Source organism: Sycon ciliatum, chromosome 8, assembly GCF_964019385.1.
Source record: "Sycon ciliatum chromosome 8, ocSycCili1.1, whole genome shotgun sequence".
In the NCBI taxonomy this organism is placed as follows: Eukaryota; Metazoa; Porifera; class Calcarea; order Leucosolenida; family Sycettidae; genus Sycon; species Sycon ciliatum.
The window spans coordinates 2,036,813-2,063,923 of record NC_088650.1 but is presented as its reverse complement, the minus strand read 5'-3'; the positions used below and the strand labels follow the sequence as shown (position 1 = coordinate 2,063,923).

Genomic DNA, 27,111 nt, shown 5'->3' with positions numbered 1-27,111 from the left:
ATTTTCTCAAACATGTAATTGACCCTGTAGCCAGTTTGCAATTCTTTTAATAACCGCGCATATCGAAATTCTTTTCAATATCAGTACAATCTAGGAATATGAGGCTATCATCAGTCATGCAGAACAAAAGGGTCGCCGAAGTGTAGCTTGCTGGACATAATTGTTCATCGTTTGTTTTGACGCTACCGTCTGGCATTGTTATGTAGGTCTGATTCGCATTCGCCGATCAAGGAAGAAGCAGAACCGCTGTTACCAGATCCGAAGCTTGCCGTTCCGACCGTTGTTGTGGAGGTGGTGGACAAGGAAGGCGATAAGAAACCAGGGGAAAAGATGGTAAGGTTAAATTAAAGCTTTCAGGGCCATAATAGGGTAACTTGTGGTTCATTGGTATTTTCTTTTTCCTATAAATCCTTGGCTCTCCATCCGAGTCTTTTCGGTAAAGCTCAGCATATGATTGCTCCTTGGGAATAATTATCCTGTTGGGAAGATCTCCCGAGTAATGAAGGAAGCAATGCCGAAGTTCACTTGATATACCCGCTTGCTTACCACTTCATTAATGGACCTTCCACAGTCAGTTCCATGAAAACGCTTTCTGAGTGTAACCTTTGATATCCAAAAATGGATTCCTTTACTGTGATCGATCCCAGAATATTTGAATACTCTTTTTGTGTCACCCTCGCTCTCTCTACCTTCCACCAGGTGAATGTCAAGGAAAGAGCAGCAATCTTCAGCGAAAAGGAGAAGCAGGCAATGACGCCGTCCACCCTGCGCAGAGCTGTCCAGCCGTCGCCAGCCGTTATACGCAAGGGCGCAGGTTCCAGTACTCCGCAGGGCAATCGCAAGGCAGGTCTCTCAGCCGACTACATGACGCCGTCCGGCCTCACGTCCTCTCACTCGGATATGGATGACATCCGTGGCACGATAAAGGACCTTAGACTGCAGAGGGATACGGTATGTATTGGCTTTTCAGGGGGGGGGGGGTTATATTGATTATAAACTTTAACAAAATTAGGCAAAAAAGAGTAAACAGGGATACAGCGAACAAAGAAGAATCACAAATGATGTGGTGAAAGTCGAGTGACTGCACAACGCTACCACTGGGCTGTTTGAGCTCGAACTTTCAAGTGTAGCAATCTCTTGAAGGTTCATTTTGGTGGTGTGGAGTCCAGTACTTGACATAAAATTTCTGCTTCTTCACATGTTGTGTTCCAGGACCTGCTTAACCACACGCTGTATGACCTGGACATGTTCGTGGACAAGCTACGTGCAGCCATCAATGCTCGACGAGCCAAGTCCCAACTGAAGAAGAAGGTCAAGAAAAAGAAGAAGAAGAGAGGGAGAAGTGAGTTCTTTCATGCTCTACACAGCTCAGCTCAATTATGATATTGATAGAGGTTTGAAACTTGAGCCTTTGGTATTTGGTTCATTTGCGACGATTGCATAGAATTGATTGTGATTGAACACACCCGAAATCCAAGCACTAGAGGGATATGCCCGTATTTGCAGAGTCCTGATAAGACACTTTTGAGTGCATTCATTATTTTCTAATGACTGTATACTTCTATTTTGTGGCTTAAGTAACTTTATGTGACTGAGTGAAGTGTTGGTATGATTGGCAGATGACAGTTCTTCCGATGAGGAGGACAGCGATAAGCCATACATGCCCCACGAAGACTACATCGACTCGTATCAGAAACTGAAGTTGGCAATCAACCTCACGGTAAGCTCACTGCAACTTCAGAATTTGCTTTTCGCCGTATTGTCTTGACAGATTCTACAGATCCTGGATTTGTCTTTTGCAAATATCAGGCACTTTCCATGCATGAGAATGGTCTCCTTTAAACTAGCTGGAACATGCAGGAGAAGGGTACGGGAATGATTTTGGCATATGCCAGGCTGTAGGAAGACGGCTATGGTGTGCGGACATCAATGTGTTTGGTGTGTGTCACAAGTGACACGTGCTGCATGTAACAGCTGCAGTGAGACTAGTTGGCCGATCAAGCTTCACCGGTGAAAACAGTGAGGTAGATCCGGCTCCACAGTTCCATATTCTTTTCCATTGCGCGAAATCGCGCATCTATGAGCGACATCCACATAAACTGCTGGGACCATGGTTGTGTACTCGAATCTCATTCTGAGCACCCTTTTTTCTTCCTTTTTCAGCCGTTTTTTGCAAAAAGTCCTCGAGCTCGATTTTTTTTTGATCGATCGTTCTTCAAGGAAAGACGAGTGGACAATCGGTCAACAGGGCCGAGGACGAATGCGTCTGGTTGGAGTTCTTGCGTGGCACAGGATGACCAGACACACATATAGATACATTGCGACGATCTAATCTGCACAGTGTTTCCTAATACCGTACGCACGACGGTAAGTACAATTCATGTGATTTCAAATTGTTTGTGATCTACAACGTCGCGAGCAGGACGGAAATATAGCAACAGCACGACAACCGTTATACCAGGCAGTAACCAACAGTCACCTCCGTCACATTCTCCAGATCAGAAGGCAAGTGAGGCAGTGAACATGAAGAAATAAAGTATGAAAGAATGAAAAGTGAATAATTCAAAAATCTCAGAAACGTTGAACGTAAAAAACACTGAGAACAAGAAAAGTGACTTACTTCGATGGCAAAAGACAAAGCGAATGTTCCTCGTATGGACCTGGCTCTTGCGGAATCAGCCACACTGTGGAACCATGTGTTTGATTCCACAAGGGATGGCTACCTGCTCCTCACCAACCAGCCTCCACGACGGTGGTAAAGTCGCCAAAAATACGAAAGTTGAACATTTTGTGCATGCATGCAATAGAAAATTTGTGCTGAGTATGTCGAGTGGCCATTCGCATAGGACAAAGCCGTTGCGCAAGCTGTGACCCTGAAATTTCGTCCATTGGTAGCGAGGGTAACCCTGAGCTGGAAAGTGCAAGGGATGGCATGCTACACTCCCCCGCATACGCTTTACAGCACGATTTGAGGCGTGAAGTAGTAATATACCAGTATCTTACTACCCCCTGATACCTGATGCATGGACGTCGTCATCTTCATCCCGCAGATCGAAAATGTACAGGTGTCGCGTGATTTCGCGCAATGGCGTGTGTTCTGCTGCATGCCCACGTGCAACACATGTCCACGCATGTTGCCTGTTTCCTTCTCATTGCTCCCAGGCAAAGCTAGGCAAAGACATCCCAGAGACGACGCCTAAGGAAATGATTGAAGGCCTCTTCAACCTGCTGGTGGAGGTTATCAAGATTCATGGAACGTACGTTATACGTTACAGCAATGGCCTTGGGCATGGTCAATGGACATATCTCAGGAATGATAATGGATACATTGAAGTGATATATTGCAACAAAGGCATTGGGCATGGTCAATCGACACATAATAGAAATGGCATTGGGCAAGGCTAATGCTGGGTTAAGTTAGCTATCCGGCTTGCAGAAGTGAGATTCACTCAACTTGTCATTGTGGGCAGATACGCCAACCCCATCCCTGTCTGACAGATACGTGCCATAGACCTCCTCCCCATGCACAGTTATGAACACCTACCTTATGAAGCAAAGCCGCTTTTACCACACAGCCTAGTGTTCGTTATCCTAGGGCTGCAGAACCACAGAGTGGTTTTGCTCGTGTGGTTGGATTTCACGTGCATGAGAATCGTCAAGCACAAATCTGTAGAGTAATATGCTGCAATAAGCATCCTAGTGTAGACTAATTATTAGAAGTGTGTGTTCAGCAAATCATTTTCATGAAGTCTTGTTTTGTATGCTGTTCTTGCTTCAGACACGTACGTGTAATGTGTTTGTTTCACGCACTTGCTATCCATTTTCTTTACCAGGACTGACTATGCTGCAACTGTCAAGGAGCCACTGCTCACTAAGAAAGCTACGGAGCTGCTCATCCACTCTCTCAAGTTTGAGCACGAGGCAATGTGGCATAGACTGGGAATCAACTGGAGCATAACATTGTGAGCGATGTGACCGATTCCACTTGCGTGTAACCCGTTACTGTTGCAGGTGTTGTTGCTCACTGCCAGTACCGTTATGAGCATATGACACTACGTGTTCACCCGGCCATTAGAATTCCTTGTCATTAGTCACAGATGTTTAGGTAAGGCCTTAACATTGTTGCAGCATGCATACTCATACTGTCATAAACGGCTGTGTCTGTCCTTGCAGGGAGAAATGGCCCAAGAACCAGCTGATACCGGAGTACACACCACGATTTGCGGACGGTTGTACGCCGCCTGACCTTTGCAACAGCAACGTCGAGCAGTTGAAACAACTGCCGCCACCACCGCAGCCAGCTCACGAACAAAGCTCCCAGCAGTCACGCATTGTGGCACTCCGTGACGAGATGGACCAGAACTTCAGTGCAGCAAGCTTTTCAAGTTCACTACTCCGTGATGGTAAGTTGAGTTTGCTGCTCGGTGCTGGTAGCTAGGTTGGGTTTACCGCTCAGTGATAGAAGATGGAGCCTGACTTTTGCAAAAGAATAAATTAGCGAGAACGGTTGTGCGACACCCACATACATGTCTCCTTTCACTTTACATATTTGAGGGATTGGGCAACCTTTGTGGCTACCGAATGTCACCTTTATTTACGCCGTGGAGGTTAATACTTCGCTTATCTCTATCTAAGTGTCATACGCTCGAAGCTCAGTACCGTGGAGAACTGGCCCTACAACCCTGTTTCAAGTGCAGTAAAATGGCTACCAGTACAGTTGAACATCGATTATCCGACCACCTCTGGGCAGACAACTGTCAGGCGGTGTTCAGATAAGGCAAATGTTGGTCTCAAGCGGGCTTTCTCATAATACGAGTGCATGCAGTGAAGATGCACTCTCACTTGTTTTGCATTCCTGTTGCCTGTACTGTATGATTTCTTGCTAGTAATATAAAAGAAACAACAAACTGTAAATGTCCCCTGCAGTTACACAACATTTTTTGATGTGTGCTGTGCTTATCAATGTGCCCAGGAGATACTGCTGTTCTGCCAAGTATCAGTGAACTCGAAGCAGCAGAGCAGGAGGCAGCCCGGTTGGGCGGTACGACCGTCATCCATTTCCTGCACGTGGTAATACTTGGTGCGGCACGCGTTGGAAAGACCAGCTTGCTGAAGGCGTTGCTTGAGAAGATGCACAATGAGAATGAACTCAGCACACCCGGCATGCGCACGTCCTACGCAACTACAAACATCTCTGATGACTGTCGATTCATCGAATGCCCAGACATGCCAGATGCTCTGAGTCGACTCTACGTCATCACCATGATGTGCAAACCATCCACTTCGAATCATCCCCAAGACAAAGAGACAACACAAGATGACAGAGAGAGAGCCCCAGCAGGAGAGGATCCTGTGGCTGGGACCCATGCAGGACCTATGGAGGTCAGCAGTAGCAGCAGCAGCAGCAACGGGCCAGCAATGCGCGAGGAAATCAACGAGACCATCACAGGATTTCTCAACGCAGACCGGGTAAAGTACATCTCTGGCCGGGCCAACACGCCCAACTATACCGTCATCACATTCCGCGACCTTGGAGGGCAGCAAGTCTACCAATCCGTGCAGCCCCTCTTCATGGCCAAAAACACAGCCTTCATTGCCACATACAACTCTTCTCTGGACCTTCTAGAGACCCTTCCCAAGTTCGATGAATTTCAGGTCAGCCGGGAAGAATGTATCGAGCGGGCCACTCTACCGGCCAATGCGACTCGCCTAGACCAGCTGCTCGGCTGGCTCGACATGCTGCTGCTGAATGCAAAAGCTGACAGCAGCACAGACCAGAGTGCTGCAGATGATGTGTTTGTAGTGGGGTGTCAGAGTGACAGGTGGAACAAAACCGATTTGCCTGATCCTTGTAAGCTACTTCAAGAGAAGATAAAAGGTACCCCGTACCAGAACCTTGTCTGGAACGACACTTCGCACTTCAAAATCGACAACACCAGATCCACTGGAAGTGCAGCACAAGCAGATGAGCTGCAGCGATTGAGAGAGGCCGTCATCGACCGCTGCCAGAAGAGCCAACGTAACATCCCTGTTCCATGGCTCCGATTCTGCATATCCATACACATGCTCAAGCAGGAGGTCACTTGGCCTTGGATTTCCTTCAAGGAGGCAAAGTTCATAGCGAAGCAAGTCAAGGCTGTTCCACATGACTGCAGTGACCGGCAAATACAGCTGCTGCTGAAGTACTGCCACGAAGCAGGCCACCTGGCGTACTTCCCAACTTTCAAGCTGAAAGACACGGTCATCCTGGAGCCCCAGTTCATCCTGGACTGTGTCAATGCCTTTGTCTACATGAAGCCTGACCGAGACATCACAGTGCACGAAGCGTGGTGCTATCGTTCTGGGTTCATGACGGAGTCCCTGGCACGCAAAGCTCTCAACAAGATGTTCGAGGGTCAGTCTTACTGCGACCATGCTAAGGCGTGGCAAGCAGTCAGAGCAAGCAGTGATGGGTTCAAGCTCATTTTTGAAATCTTAGAATGGCTCTCAGTCCTGGTAATTGTGCAGGATGAGAGGTCTGCTGAGCACGAGTTTATTGTACCTGCAGTCGTCCAGGACATGGGCACGGTCCCGCAGGCGCCTTGTTCCTGTGCCTATGTGTCCTTGAAGCACACAAACCGAGATGAGTTGATGCACTTTCCCGTGTTCCTGTACTGGCAATGCGTGGTGGAGGTGCTGCTTAAGTCACACAAGCGCTCGTCTGCCACGCTGTCACGGTGCAGCGTTCGCCTTCGCTGGAACAGCGATTGGCCGTGGCTGCACCTGCACTATACACGCTACGGCTTACAAGTGTACCTCGAATGCAAGGGCCGACACGGCGGTAGCGGAAAGTCTACACTGGATGAAGTCCGGGCAATCGTGCTCACAGTGGTACGGAAGTGGGGCCTGCAGGTCGAAGTGATCAGCACATTGACATGCCCCTGCGGAGAAACATCGGGCAAGGAGTGTTTACAGCATGGCTTATCTACGTGCCGCGCGCCAAGCTGTGCACACGCTTTGGACGCTTCCACCCTAGTGGCTGAAGACTACCCACTGTGTACACGTTCAAAGCAGGATATACAGATGATCCGTGAGCAGGCCATGTTCTGGCTGGGCCTTGACCAGGTGAGAGACTTGACCTGATTGAATTCCCGCAGCTATGCAAAAGACGTCACGTTAGTAGCGCCTGCCGCTAGCTTTAGTTCATATGTTTTTGTGGGGAGGGGGGGGGGGGGGAGGGCTCGAACCATGAGACAAGTTCCACCAGGCCTTGTTGTAATTCTGTTTATCTCTGTTCAGGACGAGAGTTCTTCACACATAAAGTTGCACCATGTCTCTATTTTCTTAAAACTTGCCACGTATTCCCGTCATGTTAATGAGAAGATAACCATTTTGAGCCTACTCTGACTTCAGCGATTATGGCTTGTGTGTGTGCGTGTTTGCATGCATGTATGCTTTTGCTCGTGTGGATTGTATGTGTGTGTGTGTGTGCGTGTGGGTGTGTGCGTGCGGGTGGGCGTGTGTGTGTGTGCGTGTGTGTGCATGAGTGCGGGTGTGTGTGTGTGTGCGTGTGGGCGTGTGGGCGTGGACATGTGCTTGCGTTTACTTGGTCTCTTGCAATACCTGCAGGATGCATGTGGAAAGCTGTTTGACCCGAGATCGGCCTCTCTTCCTTCAGGTTAGTTGGATGCACAATACAAACAGATCTGGTAGTTCCAAATGATGTTTTGCATGATGGCCGCATTCGCATTCAACCTTTAGTCGCAAGGAAACCGGTACGCTTTTCTATTTTCGAGGTAGCTATTCCCGTTCGGGTATTGAACACTGCATGAGCACAGGACCATATCTGCTGTGGATAGAATGCAAAATTTGAGCCTCTTCTCACCGCAAGCTGGTGTTTGATCCCAGCCAACACTGCAGTTCTGACTCTGTTTTGGGCCCTGGACAACTGACATTACATTGTCATAGAATTGCTAAGGGGTCGCTGTCATATTTTGTCGCCCTGAAGCGAACATCGTCCGTGGCAGAGGAGGAGGAGGAGGGTGGGAGGTCGAAAATCGTAACTTGCTCAACAATGCACTACGTGTACATGCACTTGATTTATGGTGTCCAGCATTGCAAACTGTGTTCATTTTGGAGGAGTGAGGGGTCCGTCCGAGTACGAAATGAACCATGTTCATTTCAGTGGCGACAATAAACTTCTGCAACAAACCGTGTGTGCGTGTATACGTTGCATCTGCATGTGTGTCCCATATGGTGCAGTGGTATGTGCAGCGATTTCCAATCGATAGGTTGCGGGTTCGATTCCCGACGATTATGGTCACACACGTCTTTCTTCTCTTTCTCAGACTCGTCCTGACTTTTCTTTCATTCTCCTGGGTGGTTACCAACAGCCAGTGCATGCCGGAGTATGTGGTGTGATGTGTGAGCGGGAAAAAAAAGAAAAAAAAGAAAAAAAAAGACCAAAAATAGGGATTCACTGGCCAGAAAAAGTCACTTCAAATAGCTGTATGGTGTAGACCAGGCTGAATAGTGATGGTCAATTCTTCAGCCTTGCAAGCTGTTGAATGGTGCAATCCCAGCACAAGTTGCTATGGCTTCTGCCGTAGCATTGCTATCATCGCCTCCGGCGATGGGCGTCAAAGGTCAAGGTGTGTGTGTGCGTGTGTGTGTGCGTGCGTGCGTTTGTGTGTGTGTTTGTGTGTGTGTGTGTGTGTGTGCGTGCATGGTGCGTGCGCGCGTGCGTGCGCGCGTGCGTGCGCGCGTGTGTGTGCGGAGGTGTGTGCGTGCGTGTGTGTGGGTGCGTGCGTGCGTGCATGCACGCGCGTGCGTGTGTGTGCGTGTGCATGTCTCTTGGCCACTCCAATGGCACGTCGTCTGTTGCCATGCAGCAGAAGCCTGTGCCAGTGTGGACAGTAGAAGCGGTGGTCACGGTGCTCCAGGAAGCGGTCATCACAGCGCTGATGGAAGCGGTGTTCAGGACTCTGAATTCATGTCACTTGGTGCCATTGGGTTAGTGAAGGCTTTCCTCGCAGGTTTATAAAGAGGTCAAATACGTTGCCTTGGAGCTGACCAATCAGCCGCTTTCATTAACGAAGCGTTCGGGGTATGTGAAACACTGACAACACGCTGCCTGCACATTTAGTGAGAGGTCTGTTTGATCACATAATGCTGCATCGCATTTCAAGGCTCTACGGTCCACCGAGGTGTGATTCTACTGTCCCCGGGGGGGGGGGGGGGGGGGGGGATGGCAGGCACTGTGACCTGGGGGTGGGGGTGGTGGCAGACACTGTCCACGGGGGGTGGGGGCATACTGTCCAATGGGTGGGGGTGGGGACTCTTCCGTGTCCACTGGAGGAAGGGGCTCTACTGTCCACCGAGGGAAGCTCTACTGTTACGACCCTACATAGAACGTGGACCTGTTTCTAGTTTTTTCGTTTTGTTTTGTGCTGTTTTGTTCTGTATACCACTCTACCCTGCAGTGGAAAGACACTTGATCAGATTGCCGACTGGCATGCGATTGTTAGCTCGATTGAACCGTTCATCGGTGGAGAGGAGGAAGGCGACGAGAGAGGTTGGTTGCTTTTGGACACCGTGATTCATGATTGTGTATTTCAATAATGCCGGGTGGTGAATACATTTTCTCCAGCAAGGACACGGCAGAGTTTTAGCCGTGTGTATGTAGCGAATTATGAGTAAACATAGTTTGAAGTAGGTCTGGAGTCAACCTTATTCTCTGGGAGTGTAGGAGCCGTTCGATTGCGGGCGAATTTCGGAGAAAATGAGCGTGAGGCTGGTGGCCTAAATTTCCTTTGTATTTGAACATTCTCGGTGACGTCCAAATATACTAATTGTGTGGTTCAACCAAGTGAAAATATCTTCAGAGCTAGTGAGTGCCCCTGAGCTGCTTGAATTGTTTTGCAATACCCTCTTGTCACTGTATGCACGTGTATGTGTAGACTTTGATGAGGAGGTGATGTCCTTGTACATTGTATTTTAACCAGTGTTCTTATTGAAGTCATGTCCCCTAAAAGTGGTACTGTCTCCTGAGTACCTTTTTTAGTTTTGTTTTTACTGCCACGGTTGCCTTGGCAACCCATCAAGTGCAGCATCAGCTGCAATGGGCATACATAACCAAGTCGACTCCACTGCTTGATGCAGTTTGTTGTCAATTTGTTGTGTGCACTGGTGTTCTACCTCTGCCGATCATGACTGGGGAACGGCTAAGCACACCTGCGCAATCTTACTTCCTCCGTATACAAAAACTTCGTGACTTTTTTTGAAAGCTACGCACAGCTCTGGAATTGTTCCGTTTGACTCGGAATAACACTTGTGGCATTGTCTAACCTGTTTACAAGCTATATACAAAGAAAAAAGAAACTCAGACGAATGAGATTGAGTTTTTTCAGAGTCTTCGTCGCTCATGTCATTGTCACCTGACGACGCCGGCTCCGCATCGCCAACAGTCGCTGCTTCCGCTCGCATTTCGTTCAGATTCTTGTCACCTGCAGTGATGATCCGACGCTGGACTTTGGCTACGTCCTCTTCATCTCTAGAGCTGTGTACGAACCGGTGTCGACTATACTCTGTTGTTCCAACCCGCGACCTCCATTATGCCGTGAAACGAGTCGTACAAGCACATCAACACGCTTCGCATTTTCTCGCCAGGATAATCCTCCCAAGCATCCTACTATGGCTTCGAGGAGGTCCCTGCGATTCCCCTTGGCGACAAAGGAGACGTCTGACTGGAGACAGGCGAAGAAAGCCAGGCCATCGACATTCTGATCCTGAGTCTGCACTGGTTGCACGACGACTGAAATGTTTCATCTTGCCGTGGGAGCGAAACAAATCATTCTATGTTCTCACGCTGCGTAGATCTATGGGGCCGCGCACCGCAAGTACGAGCCTGGACAGTTTCAGGGCAGTGAGTGCCGCGTGACTCCGTGTTCCAGCCACGAGCTACACTTCGTCACTGTGTCAGTTTCGAGCAAGTAAGTGTTAGTTTTTTTTCATTTGACTAGTTTCTGTCGGCAACGTCCTCACACGCATGGCGTCCGTGGAGAATCTGTTCGGGATCAACCAAACTAACCTCGACATGGACGTGGGTTGTCGATTTGAGCCTTTGGCGCCGTTCGTTGAGCAGGTTCTTGCTCAAAAACACCGTTCAAAAAGTCACGAAGTTTTTGTATACGGAGGAAGTATAATTACTCAATCTGCGGACAGCATGCTGTTTCGTTCTTTTTGAACTCATCAGCGCAGCACAGAGGAAATGAGGCCGAACATGAGCTGATAGCAATGGAAATAAAAATTTCCAATCAGGCCCGAACGTACCTTGCCAGAGTGCTCAAACTGACAAGTCAGTGAGCTCTGCATAACGCAAACAGCAAAGGCACTACCCCACGCAAGAGTGCTCAACTGCTACAAGAGCAGGAGCGAAATACTCAATCTGCGGACAGCATGCTGTTTCGTTCTTTTTGAACTCATCAGCGCAGCACAGAGGAAATGAGGCCGAACATGAGCTGATAGCAATGGAAATAAAAATTTCCAATCAGGCCCGAACGGAAGTATAATTATGTTTACGTAATGAAGCTGTAAGAAAGTTGGTTGCTCCCACACTGCAACTCGCGCTATTGCCGTCGACCTGACTTGACACTTGACTGACTCACGGTTGACTGTTTCAGTGTGGGAGCAACTAACTTTCTTATACAATTATCACCAAGGTCGCTGCCACGCTTTCGTGTTAAATGAAGCTCATTGTTCTTAAATGAAGCTGGTTGTTCTTAAATGAAGCTGGTTGTTCTTCAGTGTAGCACATGCATCCACACAATCCACACCGTCCAAATGAAAACTAGGGAATTTTAGAAACGAACGTTTTCGTTCCCTTCTCTTCATGGTCTCTTACATGGAGCAAAGCAAAAATAACTAAGACAGCAATTCTATGGGCAAAGAAGTGAGGGAGATAAACATCAGGCTAGAAGGGCGAAAAGTCAGCAGCTAAAAAACAGTGTCATTGTTCTTTTCTGCCCTTTCTTCTGGTGATGTTGTAGCAAACTGCGGTAAGGCGGCTGTGCAGCTAGTGGCTCCAGAATACACAAACTACTACCGCAACGTGCTGAAGTCGTTTCACGAAATGAAGAAAGGTAACATCGGAGGCCCAGGCAAAGGAGAGAACAACCTCTTCTGTATCTTGCTGTATCTGATGCAACGTCCGAGCACAACCGTCCAAGAGCTGTTTAACCTGCTGGCTGATAATGCCAAGCATAGCCGGCGCCATCTTTTCACAGCAATCAAGTGAGTTGCAGGCTGTGTGCGTGTGGGGGGGGGGGAGTGCCGGGGATAGTTTAGTGTGTGTGTGTGTGTGTGTATGCATGTGTGTGTGCAAGTGTGTGTGTGTGTGTGTGTGTGTGTGTGTGTGTGTGTGCATGTGTGTGTGCAAGTGTGTGTGCAAGTGTGTGTGTGTGTGTGTGTGTGTGTGTGTGTGTGTGTGTGTGTGCATGTGTGTGTGCAAGTGTGCGTGCAAGTGTGTGTGTGTGTGTGTGTGTGTGTGTGTGTGTGTGTGTGTGTGTGTGTGTGTGTGTGTGTCCCATATGGTGCAGTGGTATGTGCAGTTGATTTCCAATCGAGAGGTTGCGGGTTCAATTCCCGACGATTATGGTCGCACACGTCTTTCTTCTCTTTCTCGGGCTCTTCCTGACTTTTCTTTCATTCTCCTGGGTGGTTACCAACAGCCAGTGCATGCCGGAGTATGTGATGTGGTGTGTGTGTGTGTAGAAAAAAAATGGAAAAATGAAAAATAGGGATTCACTGGCCAGAAAAAGTCACTTCAAACAGCTGTGTGGTGGATATCAGGCTAAAAATAGTGGCGGTCACTTCATCAGCCTTGCAAGCTGTTGAATGATGTAATCCCAGCACAAGTTTCTATGTCTAATATAGCTGTTCGCTATCATCGCTTCCACGATGGGCATGTCTGAGGTCTGAGGCGAGAGTGGCGGGGATAATTTAGTGATTTGCAGTGGAAGAAGGTCCAGGCATCAGATCATGTTACCATGGTTTCAGCACACCTGTGTATAAATATCACCTGTGTTTTAAAGGGGAAGTTAAGGCAAAAATTAAAATTTCACCAGTTGTAGTCTTCGGGGTGCTGAGTCGAATGGTCTTGGTCCGAGGAAGCTGAGACGCTCCCTTCCTACTTGAATCCCAATCGAACTCGCGCACTTCCACCGAAACTGGGTGACTGCGCCCTACGAGATGGGGATTTGTATGCAAAATGTCACTAAAAGCGCCATTTCGTTCTTATAAAAGCACGGATGACCGCGATTGGGCCATATGTTGTAGTATTTTGGACGCTGAGTCGACTGGTTTTGGTCCGAAAAGGCTGCGAAGCGGCGTTCCTCCTTTATTCCCAATCGAACATGGTTGAACAAGCGGTCACGTGCTCCTGCGTACACCAGTCACCTGGTCACCGTGCCTGCAGGGTACAACTTACTAGCCTGTTTGACCTTTTTTTGGATGCACTCCTGTCACTCGAGTTGAACTCGAGTTGAACCTTGGTGTGAAATTTTACAGTAACAAGTGAACTGTTGAGCTACAAGAAAAGTTAGCCTAGTTCTATTAGAAACGTGTGTGTGTGTGTTGCAGCTGTGCTCCGTCTCTGTCTTTCATCCGGGTCTCTGCTCATCCATTGTGCACTGTACCATGACAATGAGAAGTTCACTCTGCTGCTGTTTGACCTGTATTGTGTTTGTTTGCCAGGAATGCCAAGTACTTGAAACAATAAGCAGGAGATGAGGCCTTGTCCAGAGATGGCAGGGGGGGGGGGGCAAGCGTCTGCTCTCCGACCCCCAGCAGCTCAGTGCCTCGGCCGGATCAGATTAGCAGCCTGGCCGCCCTCCGGTCAGCGTCGTGGAGCCTGATGTCTTCTTGTGACCGGAGCGTTCGTCCTAGGCATCATGGGCGCTGTGTGTTTTCATTGCCAGTTGGCCTGTGTTACTGTGATCAGCCCGTGTCATTTTCCTTCATCATGAATTTACACATAGCAGTGATGTTTCTAATGTCTTGAAGTACACTTGAAACTCACATGCTATTTACTTTGAATTGCAGCTAGTAAATTTTGAAAAAAACTACGACTTTTCAATACAAGGCAGACAATTAGGGAAGTTTTTGAAGCTCCTCTCATTCCTGCCATGAATGCAATAAGAATATTAATTTCAAGACACGCTTGCGTTAGCCTTTACTGAAACTTGACTAACGATATTGAGATCACCATGCCTCTGTGCATTGAGCCAATCCACATTGATTTCATAGAAGCATAACCTATATCTTTGCAAACTTGATTTTTGTATCCAAATTCAAGACTGAAGATCTTACCAGAACTTAGTAGTAGAAGGCGGTAAATGCGTTGAAATAGGCTGGGAATTTCTCGGTTCTATGCTAGTAAATACAAATGACATTGCATTACTCTTTTTGCTGTCATCGGCTGACTGCTGATGAGATATAACAAGGTGGAAACAGCTGGCTGTCTGAGATTTGAGTATGTTTTGTTTGTTTAAATTGTTGAACACCTCCCTTTGGTGTCCCAGCAGCTGAGACTGCTGTTATCACCACCATGTCTTCACCCATCCACCTCCCTTTGGTGTCCCAGCAGCTGAGACTGCTGTTATCACCACCATGTCTTCACCCATCCACCTCCAATTCTAATTGCAGTGCTTTACTATTAAAAACACTCAATCACTGTGTGACGTCATTGTTGATGTTCCCGGCTATCATTGCTGTACTCTTCTCTGGTCCCTGTGTCTGTTGCAGCCATGATCACTGCATGCTGCCTCTTACCTCCATTTTCAGCCTAGCATCTGCTACTGATACTAGGCTCGAGTCGAGATGGATCTATGTACAATGACAAGAGAACCTGATACAATGACGTAGACCAGGGTTACCAGCGTTACGAAGGGTACTAGGACTAAAGGGACCGTCACTTAATTTATTGCTGACTACCTGCCAAATCTTTTCGTTTCACGTGTAAGAGACGTCCGTGTACCTCGCTACCTTTCACGTCAAGCAATCGGGTGGTGTCCAAACTAAATCGATGATGCCACACCAAAGGGTAACTACGAATTAGTTTTGCCAATGTTTCTGTTCTTGGTAGGCATGGGCGGGTGATGCTAGTTATTTGCTGCGATAATGCTAAAGGCAATGCTCATAATATGAAGATATAATGCCACATAATGCTCACACTGCTCTAAAATGCCAGTTTGAAAGTTGGAAAAGTCGATTTAAGAAGGCCGTCTTGGACCAAGGCCAAAGCGTAGAAGAAGAAAAAAACTGTTTAAAAACAGCAGTGAGCATGTTGTCTGAAACAATCCAATGAGAAGGTTGATTTGCAACGTCAAGTCTCCGGACGAAGCCGGACGGGTTCAGATGCACGATTTTCGGAACTGGACCTAGCCAGCTTCATGCATGGCACCATTGTCGACCGGCAATTATGCTTGTAATGCCAATTTTGCGTGCGAAATGGTGTTTTAATGCCAGCATTATGCCACCTGGAAAAAAGGGACTATAATGCAAGCCATAATGCTAGCATTACCCGCCCATGCCTAGTTCTTGGAGATGGCAATGTTGCGTGACTAAAATTTGTTGAATCTTCTCACAACGAATTATATACTCAGAACGCTATCGTGTTTCCATATTATACTAAAACATAATAGCAAATGAGTTTGTGTCCATGGTATACTCAAACACAATAGCAAATGAGTTTGTGTCCATGGAATACTAAAACACAATAGTAAATGAGTTTGTGTCCATGGTATACTAAAACACAATAGCAAATGAGTTTGTGTCCATGGAATACTACAATACACAATAACGGTTATGCGCGGTGCAGCTAACGAAATGGATGAACGGACGACGGCCTGAGCGTTCTCCTTCCTCAATGAACACTGGCAGCCACCATATACCATACTTGATGTTTCAAGCACCATAGGCGCAGGCCACGTTTTTCGGCACCGACGATTTGTTCGTCCACCAACAGTCGAAACAAATGTCTCTCACTTCAACACTCCGTAGAGCTGCCGCTGTTGTGCCAAGGCCCATTGGCGCATGGTGTGTATACCCCAAATCTACATGTATGATGATGGGTAATTGCTGACGTTTGTGCTCTTGGACAGTGCAACGCTGCGTGAAGATAAGCTGTGGCTCCACGATTGCTCAAAACGCTAGTGTGGTTCCATGGAATACTAAAACACAATAGGCGCGGCGCAGCTAACGCCCACTTGGATGAATCGGACGGCAGTAGTGGCGAGTGCGTTCTCCTTCCTCGGTGAACACTGGTGGACACCCTGTTTGATGATCCACCAAACACCATCGGTGCAAGCCACGTTTTTCGGCACCAGCGATACGTTCGTCCACCAATAATTGAAATTATTTTTTCTCACTTGAACACTCTGTAGAGCTGTCGCTGTCGTGACAAGGGCGTGTATTCCAAATCATCTACATGTAGGATGAAGAGTAACTGCTGAAGTTTGCGCTCGTGGACAATGCAACGCTGTGCAAAGTAAGTTGTGGCTCCACACTCGCTCAGAATGCTAATGTGTGCCCATGGAATACTAAAACACAATAGGCGCGGTGCAGCTAACATCCACCGTGGATGAAACGGACAACAGCAGCAGCTAGAGCGTCTTCCTTTCTCGGTGAACACTGCTACAAGAAATAATGCTTCAAGCCTTGATGATTCACCAAACACCATCGTTGGGGGCCAACTTTTCCGGCACCAACCGGAACGAGTTGTTCGTCCAGCAACTTTGAGTCTTTCTTCAACACTTCGTAGAGCAGCCACGCAAGGCCTTTCCTTAATTAATTCACTTTAGGGTAGCGATCCTTCCTAGATGCTATCGCCAATATTACTTTTACTACGATGATACTCCAGTAGTGTTTCTCCGAAAATGAAGTCAGCTCCCATTACTGAGTGCAGTACTCTCACAACTACTACACTACAAACACTTTATAGCAGCTGGCCTGGACTTGTAAAAAATTGCAAGTCTACAATCAAGTACCGTATTATGATATCTCTGATATAAGCACAGTCTCCAATAATATTAATAGCACGTCTCCTATAATAGAACACCTTGGGGCGGCATTCAAAAAATAAAGTGCTCAGTCTCCATTATGCACACTGTGTAAATTCATTATCTGTACCGGCGAAAAACCCCTGAAATGTGTGTGTGTCTGACATGAATTTGGCATGGAAACATGCCTCCGAAATGAGGTTGAAATAATAATGGAACAGTCTCCAATAAAGGAACGTCTCCATTAATAGCACGGGGCGGAGGTACATTGAAAAAATAAAGGACCGTGCTTATATTAGAGATAATACGGTAAGTAATAGCTTGCATGTACGCGCTGTAGCCAGCCATGTGGCGTGAACAGATTGCTTGACGTGAAAGGTAGCGAGGTACTAGGTAGGCGTGAAACGAAAAGATTTTTTTGGGGGTATACCGGTATTAAGAAATTTGAGGCCACATGCCACGTACTGCTCTTTTCTCTCCGAAACTCAACACTTGCAAGCCAGATATGAAAGAAAGAAAAATTCATCAGTCACACCACCGGGACTCGAACCAGGGACCTTGCTATTCACGAGCAATGCTCTAACCAACTGAGCTACAGTATGACTCTTATCCACAGTGATGGTAAATCTATCCTTCTTCCATCAATCAATATCTGGCTTGCATCATACTGGCAACTCACACCAATCAAGAGGGCCCTCGGCCATTCGCTTGATATAATGGGGAGCGCATCAAACTATGTCCACTGCGAGCAAATACAAATTGCAATTTCAAATTTGGACTTCACGGAGAATTTTCAAAGTGTTGGGAAATTTGAGGCCACATGCCACGTACGTACTGCTCTTTTCTCTCCGAAACTCAACACTTGCAAGCCAGATATGAAAGAAAGAAAAAATCATCAGTCACACCACCAGGACTCGAACCAGGGACCTTGCTATTCGCGAGCAATGCTCTAACCAACTGAGCTACAGTATGACTCTTATCCACAGTGATGGTAAATCTATCCTTCTTCCATCAATCAATATCTGGCTTGCATCATACTGGCAACTCACACCAATCAAGAGGGCCCTCGGCCATTCGCTTGATATAATGGGGAGCGCATCAAACTATGTCCACTGCGAGCAAATACAAATTGCAATTTCAAATTTGGACTTCACGGAGAATTTTCAAAGTGTTGGGAAATTTGAGGCCACATGCCACGTACTGCTCTTTTCTCTCCGAAACTCAACACTTGCAAGCCAGATATGAAAGAAAGAAAAAATCAGTCACACCACCGGGACTCGAACCAGGGACCTTGCTATTCACGAGCAATGCTCTAACCAACTGAGCTACAGTATGACTCTTATCCACAGTGATGGTAAATCTATCCTTCTTCCATCAATCAATATCTGGCTTGCATCATACTGGCAGATAACATACTGTCCCTGGTTCGAGTCCCGGTGGTGTGACTGATGATTTTTTCTTTCTTTCATATCTGGCTTGCAAGTGTTGAGTTTCGGAGAGAAAAGAGCAGTACGTGGCATGTGGCCTCAAATTTCCCAACACTTTGAAAATTCTCCGTGAAGTCCAAATTTGAAATTGCAATTTGTATTTGCTCGCAGTGGACATAGTTTGATGCGCTCGATTATATCAAGCGAATGGCCGAGGGCCCTCTTGATTGGTGTGAGTTGCCAGTATGATGCAAGCCAGATATTGATTGATGGAAGAAGGATAGATTTACCATCACTGTGAATAAGAGTCATACTGTAGCTCAGTTGGTTAGAGCATTGCTCGTGAATAGCAAGGTCCCTGGTTCGAGTCCCGGTGGTGTGACTGATGATTTTTTCTTTCTTTCATATCTGGCTTGCAAGTGTTGAGTTTCGGAGAGAAAAGAGCAGTACGTGGCATGTGGCCTCAAATTTCCCAACACTTTGAAAATTCTCCGTGAAGTCCAAATTTGAAATTGCAATTTTGTATTTGCTCGCAGTGGACATAGTTTGATGCGCTCCCCATTATATCAAGCGAATGGCCGAGGGCCCTCTTGATTGGTGTGAGTTGCCAGTATGATGCAAGCCAGATATTGATTGATGGAAGAAGGATAGATTTACCATCACTGTGGATAAGAGTCATACTGTAGCTCAGTTGGTTAGAGCATTGCTCGCGAATAGCAAGGTCCCTGGTTCGAGTCCCGGTGGTGTGACTGATGATTTTTTCTTTCTTTCATATCTGGCTTGCAAGTGTTGAGTTTCGGAGAGAAAAGAGCAGTACGTGGCATGTGGCCTCAAATTTCCCAACACTTTGAAGTCCAAATTTGAAATTACCGGTATTAAATCAGCAAAAAATCCGCGATATGCGTGTTAAGGAGGTTCGCGACGGTTAGCGCCATGTTGGATTTCCGAATTTTTTTCTGAAAAATAATGCCTTTCGGAGTGGAAAAATGGGACGCGATCATGCACAGAAAATAGTTTGACCATGACTTCGCAGCGCGTGCTCGAGTCGAGACAAGATTTGAGGAAGAAGCTCAGCCACTAGTGGACTTGCGGATTTGTTTTGACATTGGCGGTTTTTGGATAGCTCGGTTCTCCTGCCGACGTGTCGTGGAGATGAAGACGCGGGAGAGTAATCCATCACCCACGACGCGGCTACTCATTCTGCGTACTGGACGATGCAAGAAGCCGAGGAGGGGGACGCTTCGCAAACTCAAACGATCGATCGAGTTCCTGAAAAACGGAAAGGGCGATCTCCATCATCAACGCCACTGGATTCGACTCCCGCGAAGAGGTCGTTCAGTGCCCCTCTTCACGGTCGACGAATCGTTCATCTCAGGTATCTGGCTGTGGGATTGTCTGCGTGCCAGAATCGTGGATGTGGCAAACCTCTGGCGCTCATTGATTGCGTTGAAGAGAAGAGGTACGACCTGGGCAGCGTACTTGTCATTCCGTGTCAGCAGTGTGGGATGGAGAATTTTATAGATACAGATAGCCCTGTAACTGCTCAACACCCTGGCCCCCGTACTTCCACAAGCAACACCAAAGCTGCTTTGGGTAAGTGCGTTTTTCAATCTCATAAGATTTATTCATGATGTTTGCGAGTCAGTGCCACCCTATGGCTATGGAAATGTATGAGCACACTGTATGCGCGGCGGCTGCGAGCGTCTGTGTGTTTGCATAGACCTGCATGTGTGTGCATGTGTACACCATACGCATGTATGAACATGCACATGCATATGCGCTCATGTGGACGTGCCCTCGCACACATACTATACACACGTGCATGACCGCTCCCAGGGCATGTTGGTGTGACATGTGTATGCGGGCATCTCCACTCATGCACATGAGTGTGCACATGCATGTGGGTGGGTACGCACACGTGCGTGAATGTATGTGTGTGTGTACGCGTGCGTGTGTTCTATTGCGTGTGAGAGCATGCATGTGTGTGTGTGTGCGTGTGTGTGTGTATGTGTGTGTCGATGGTGTGCATTTTTGTGATTGGTGAACACTCTGATCCCTAAACCGCGATACCGGAGCTCCCAAGCTACAGCCTCAGATTGATTTATAGTTCATCGTTGGGAATGAGTTCGCTGCTCATGATGCTGTTGCGGATGTTGCGGCCCTAGCTAAAATTGTCGAAGCTCGCCCTGATGCCAGTATCCTGTAGCACTCTGTCACTTTTGCATCAGCATGTTCGGCGATGGAGTTTGCAGAACATCAGCAAAAGCGGCTGGCCACCCTTCAACCGTTGGTCCAAGCAACGTGCTTCTCTAAATCAGTTGCAGTGCGGGCAGCTGCCAGTGGGTTGGTGATGAAGCACTTTGTCTTGTCCTACAAACGAAGTGGTGAGCCAGCCATTTCCAGACTGATGAAGGAGCAAGTCGGAGGTAAGAAGCGGGTGACAGTCTCAAGGAAGATTATATTAGCGGTGGCTGAACACCTAGCGAAGAACCAGCACCAACCCAACTGTAAGGAACGCCCTGTGGCACAGTGCTTCACTTGTTTGTGCGCACCGTAAAATACCATCATTTTTGCCAGTGTGGGGACACATTCTAGCTCGCATAGTTGAAGAACAAGAGGACTCAATGTTGTCTGATTCGTTCCAACATGTCAGCTTTCATTGTAGTTTGATATGGGGCAGTGCTAAGCGCTATCATAGCTACATGTACATGTATCACAACCAAGTGCCAACAGGAGAGTAATCATGGAGAAAAGTACCTATCGATAATGCGTGCACCCAGGGTTTTCCGGCAAATTTACTAGTTCAGCTATTCCATCCTTGTATTGTTCTGAACGTCGAGGGCTCTAGTGAGTTTATGCAACACCTAACAGCCAAAAATCCAATAAGTTATGACCAAAGCAGCAGCAGAGAAGTACAAGCAATTATAGATACGTTAATTTACCAATTTTAGGCAAATTTTGACAGTTTTTTGGATTTTTCTCCAGAATATGCACGGTGACCCCTATTTTCGCCGCGGTAAACCTGTTCCAACCCACTTATAGAACGTGTTTGAAGTATCCACATATGGGGCAAACTCAAAAATAAGCTGCAAAAAATATTCAAAGTTTCATTTTTTGCGTCTTTTTGTTCTTCTCCAGGAAATGACGGGCTGGATCCCATCGTCAACCAAAGTGTACATTTTTCGGTGTTGATATCATCTTAGTCAATACCTCGAACAGTCTGTAAAATTTTATGTCATATGTTCTGTCCTAACTGATGTTATGGACGATTTCTCATCAATTTTGGGATTTTGTGTTATTTTGTGTCATCAAGGAAAATTGTGTTTTTGGCAAGACCTATTCAGGCAATTGAAAAACTGATGTTACTAAGCGAAAATATAAGGCTGTACCTATTCAAACCTGATGTCAGATTGGGCTGATGTTGAAATTAAATTTTTGGGCCTAACTGTCCCGAACCCCATTGAAAGTGTTATACAGTCATGTACATTGTACTGGTAGTACGAGTGTTCAAAACCATTAAATTTTGAACTTCATACTGTTCGTCTTCTTTTTGACATGCTCTCTTTCCATCGTCCTTAGCTTTTGTTTGTTGTGAGCTGTTTTGGCTTTCTCCTATACCTCTGGGGGATGCCAAGTGATGGTTTTGAGAGGCTGGTGATGGCTGCCGAGCGAGAGTTTGCGATTGGCGTCGTCCTCGCTATATTATTATATTATACGCATTCCCGCGTTGAAGTGTAGCAGCAGTATGCTGCGTCCACAGCTTCGCTTATGCAGAATGGCTTGGGTGAGAGGAGAGGGGAGAGAAAGCAACAAGGCAACCAACATCTATGAAATTGGTCACAATAACATGAAGAGAACCAACCTACAAATGCATGATTGCACAAGAATGGAGACGACCAAATAATGGCTATAATCATTGTGCCACAAAACCGGTACACAGGAGATCTGACGACAATGTAACGAAACATAAAACTCAGTTACTCAATACAGGTTCCACTAAATTACAAGAGAACAACGCTACAGCGTTAGAATTGCCGCTAAATTATCGCAAGTGTAGAGAACGAGTCCAATACAAATGAAAACCATGAACAGACTGTCCCGAAGTTATTTTGGGAACAAATTGTACTACATGACTGTACTTGCTGATACTGACGCTGACGAAACACGAATTTGAGTTGAATACTCACGAAGTCTTGTACATGCACATCATTATGCGCCGGTGTTGTGGAGTAAGGAGGTACGTCAGTCACCAATCCAGCTTCAGCTCCACGCTCGCTTCAGCAGAATGTTGCCCGCGTTTGCTTTGCCTCCGCACGGATAGACGACCAGCGCAGAGTCCCGCAGCTCCGTGGCCGTAAGGTCTTGATATTCGCCGTTAGCGCCGTCAAGTCTCAGTCCACCTCTCACACCAAGCCGCCCTATAAAAATCTTTCTCTCTCCATTGGAGTGCTCCCCAGTTGCGCGAGGAGACTAGAGAAATTCCTCCGGCGAGCGAGGAAGAAGAGCGGAGTTACCCAACTCAACCTAACCGATTCCTCGCTATAGCGATGAAAATACTAGTTACTGCGCACCTGGCAGATATCACAACACGTCGGAGCGTCCAGGAACAAAGGAATCTTGGGTTTTCACTGGACTGATGATCTAGTTCTTCCAGCATCGGGTAGCCCACCGTCGGTGAATGACCGTCCAGAAAGGTTGAACCTGGTCTTCTGCAGCATCTCGCAGTCCTGCGAAGCACGCCGGGTCCGCCTGCCATGTATTGTACAAATAAAACTCATGCAGTAGTGGACTATACAGTGATGAGTCTCAGCCTGTATGCTGCAAAAGACACAGGAAATGTGACTGGTGTCTGTACACTGGACGTCAACACCCCAGTCTTCTCCTGCAGGATATGTTTGACATTAGAGAGGTTAAGATGCACGTTATTGCCGACGTGACGCGAAAGTTCAGCTCGCGTTATTTGCTCGCACGTCGAAAAATCAACGCGAGCGACCTGCTGCTCACGTCGAAATTTGGAGTTTTACGCCAAATTTGACGTGAAATTGCGCGTCACGTCGGAAATAACGTGCATCTTAACCTCTCTATTGACATTATGCAGTGGGTCGACATTGACCTGGTTTGGCAGCTATCGTAATAGTATCTGCCTGGTTGGATGTAGCAGGTTGACGTTTGCTCGTCGTCCAGTCCGGAATTTTCTCGTAACTCACGGTGGAGTACGCGCAGGGTTTATGATCATCCCTGTTCACTTCAATATTATACAAACACAACGTTCCCTTTGTCACTCATCTTATCCCGAGTACTGAATTTGCTGACGATATTGCGCCACACTTGTCAAAACCTACCGCCACTGCTGACGGTGGCGACTGGTTCGTCAATGGGGGTGACCAGGCTGACTGACTAGCTTCAAGACAGCGGCCTCGTCAACCCAGCCTAAAGGCAGATTTTATCGATCCAGCCTCAGCGCCATGTTGACGATGCCCTAGTGACTGTGTGTCATGGATTGCATTGCCATCAGCGGTCATTGCCGTTCACCTTGGTGCAGCCCTCAACAACTGGCTCAGCCCAGTGGAGTCTCAAGTGGACAAAGTTGTTGCCAAAGTAGCTCAGAAGATTGGTGCATCGTAGGTGAGCACATAACTAGGACTTCCCAACGCCTATTTGTCCAGGCTGCAATACTACCTGACATGCTGTACTGCACATTCTTTTCAGCACTGCAAGGCCGGCAACTGGACCGACTGCAGGGGCCGCGCACATGCAGGCCGCCTGTTGCCAGTGCAGCATTCTGGAACGTTCTTTCCTTCTGAGATCCGTGGAATAATAACTTTCTTTGCTTCAAAGCAAGTTGCTTACCTTTCTGTTGTGCTCCTAGTATCCATACAACAATAACCTACGGTAATTTTGTTTTATTTTCCTTTCCATTCCCCAACCAATGAATACTACAATGTCGATTCTCTTTCTGCATACTTTAGTGTGTGCCCGCGCGCTCACGTGTGTGCGTGTATACCTCACTCAGCACTCGAAGTTCTGTTCCCCATGACTGAAAGACTGCCTATCCTTTCAGGACCTGCCATCATCTGCGGATGGGCATTACTGTATTGTGTGTGTGTGTGTGTGTGTGTGTGTGTGTGTGTGTGTGTGTGTGTGTGTGTGTGTATGTGTGTGTGTGTGTGTGTGTGTGTGTGTGTGTGTGTGTGTGTGTGTGTGTGTCAGCTAGTTCGGTTGGTGGGTGCACTTGTGCCAGATAGTGTTGGGCCTGTTGCCAACGGGCTCGGCTGCTTGAAGGTGTATTGTTGTACCTACCACCTTTGTTGGTTTCAGGGTTCATATACTTTCTGTTTGAAGTATACATACCTGTTAACCATGGACTGCTTCTGGCTAGATTAACTCTTGTGTAATCAATGGTGCTAGTGAAGCTTATATCAGATCCACTCTGATTTAGCCACCGACACTAGTACCAAGTATTACCTTCACTGGGGGCAGGGGTACCTGCAGTTGGATCCCGGGACGGATACCCTGATGCCGTCAATCCTTTTCTGCACCTTGTCCTCACCCACTTACTGAGGTGTGGTGAGCCCATAAGTGGGATCATTTCAAGTCCACCCTAGTTTGGGGATTTCAGGGGGTGTCGGTCGTTGGGTGGTTCAATGGCCAATTGAGTCATCTTTCCAAGATTCCTTTTGAGTCTCTCTCCCCTCTCCCGGGGAGACCCACGTGACCAGTTTTGGCAGTGAGCAACAAGTACAAGTACAAGTGTGTGTGTGTGTGTGTGTGTGTGTGTGTGTGTGTGTGTGTGTGTGTGTGTGTGTGTGTGTGTGTGTGTGTGTGTTTCATTCAGAATCAGATCCGCTATCGTTGCTATAAGAGAGAATCTGTGGGTTCACATCCAGTGCATTTGTAGATTTGCGTGCTTTTCTCGCCACGGGCGCATACATGGAACATTGTGTGTGTGTGTGTGTGTGTGTGTGTGCGTGTGTGTGTGTGTGTGTGTGTGTGTGTGTGTGTGTGTGTGTGTTTCATTCAGAATCAGATTCGCTATCGTTGCTATAAGTTAATGAGTATAAGAGAGAATCTGTGGGTTCACATCCAGAGCATTTGTAGAGTTGCTTTTCTCGCCACGGGCGCATACATGGGACATTGTGTGTGTGTGTGTGTGTGTGTGTGTGTGTGTGTGTGTGTGTGTGTGTGTGTGTGTGTGTGTGTGTGTGTGTGTGCGTCTGTGTGTATGGGGTACTTCTGTATCGGCTTTTGGTACTAATGTTCAGGTCTGTGCTTGCATATGTGAACATGAAATTGTTCGGTTCTGTGCATGCTACAAGTGTGTTGTATAATAGTGGATGTATGTACAGTCAACTTAGTGTATGTACATAATGTACATGTATGTATGTGTATGTACAGTCAACTTCGCTAATAACGACTGCGCATATAACGACAATTCGCGAATAACGACAGAATTTCCATGCCAGAGCAAAGTCCCATCCCACTGTAATACATAATATGGGACTTCGGGTATAACGACACTTCGCGAATAAGAACACCTTTCTGATGCCCCGTCGAGTGTCGTTATTATTAGCGAAGTTGACTGTAGTCGGATTTGGCAGGTGCTTCGTGTGTTTGCGTGTGCACGTGCGCGCGTGACTAGGAGACTGAATAGTCGGATTCGGCAGCTGGTTCGTGTGTTTGCGTGTGCACGTGCGCGCGTGCCTAGGAGACTGCATAGTCGGATTCGGCAGCTGGTTCGTGTGTTTCCGTGTTCACGTGCGCGCGTGCCTAGGAGACTGCATAGTCGGATTCGGCAGCTGGTTCGAGTGTTTGCGTGTGCACGTGCGCACGTGCCTAGGAGACTGCATGGTCGGATTCGGCAGCTGGTTCGTTTGTTTGCATGTGCACGTGCACGTGTGCCTAGGAGACTGCATAGTCGGATTCGGCAGCTGGTTCGTGTGTTTGCGTGTGCACGTGCGCGCGTGCCTAGGAAACTGCATAGTTGGATTCGGCAGCTGGTTCGTGTGTTTGTGTGTGCACGTGCGCACGTGCCTAGGAAACTGCATAGTCGGATTCGGCACCTGGTTCGTGTGTTTGCGTGTGCACGTGCGCGCGTGCCTAGGAGACTGCAAAGTCGGGTTGGGCATCTTGTTCGTGTGTTTGCGTGTGCACGTGCGCGCGTGCCAAGGAGACTGCATAGTCGGATTCGGCAGCTGGTTCTTGTGTTTGCGTGTTCACGTGCGCGCGTGCCTAGGAGACTGCATAGTCGGATTCGGCAGGTGGTTCGTGTGTTTCCGTGTTCACGTGCGCGCGTACCTAGGAAACTGCATAGTCGGATTTGGCAGCTGGTTCGTGTGTTTGCGTGTGCACGTGCGCGCATGCCTAGGAGACTGCATAGTCGGATTCGGCAGTTGGTTCGTGTGTTTGCGTATGCACGTGCGCGCGTGCCTAGGAGACTGCATAGTCGGATTCAGCAGCTGGTTCGTGTGTTTGCGTGTGCACGTGCGCGCGTGCCTAGGAGACTGCATAGTCGAATTCGGCAGCTGGTTCGTGTGTTGGCGTGTGCAGGTGCGCGCGTGCCTAGGAGACTGCATAGTCGGATTTGGCAGCTGGTTCGTGTGTTTGCGTGTGCACGTGCGCGCGTGCCTAGGAGACTGCATAGTCGGATT

General features: G+C 47.6%; 1 protein-coding gene across 1 annotated transcript in view; it reads left to right on the top strand.

The window, feature by feature from the left end:
• The window catches only part of LOC135822880 (uncharacterized), an 83,381-nt gene that overhangs the window by 4,983 nt on the left and 51,287 nt on the right, over positions 1–27,111 (top strand). Inside the window, exons 10-20 of the mRNA XM_065335716.1 lie at positions 207–333; positions 700–951; positions 1,213–1,342; positions 1,620–1,720; positions 3,163–3,257; positions 3,834–3,962; positions 4,174–4,403; positions 4,973–7,104; positions 7,609–7,657; positions 8,871–8,991; positions 9,462–9,553. Coding sequence (XP_065191788.1) covers positions 207–333; positions 700–951; positions 1,213–1,342; positions 1,620–1,720; positions 3,163–3,257; positions 3,834–3,962; positions 4,174–4,403; positions 4,973–7,104; positions 7,609–7,657; positions 8,871–8,991; positions 9,462–9,553 — 3,458 coding nt within the window. The remainder of the gene's footprint in view (positions 1–206; positions 334–699; positions 952–1,212; positions 1,343–1,619; positions 1,721–3,162; positions 3,258–3,833; positions 3,963–4,173; positions 4,404–4,972; positions 7,105–7,608; positions 7,658–8,870; positions 8,992–9,461; positions 9,554–27,111) is intronic.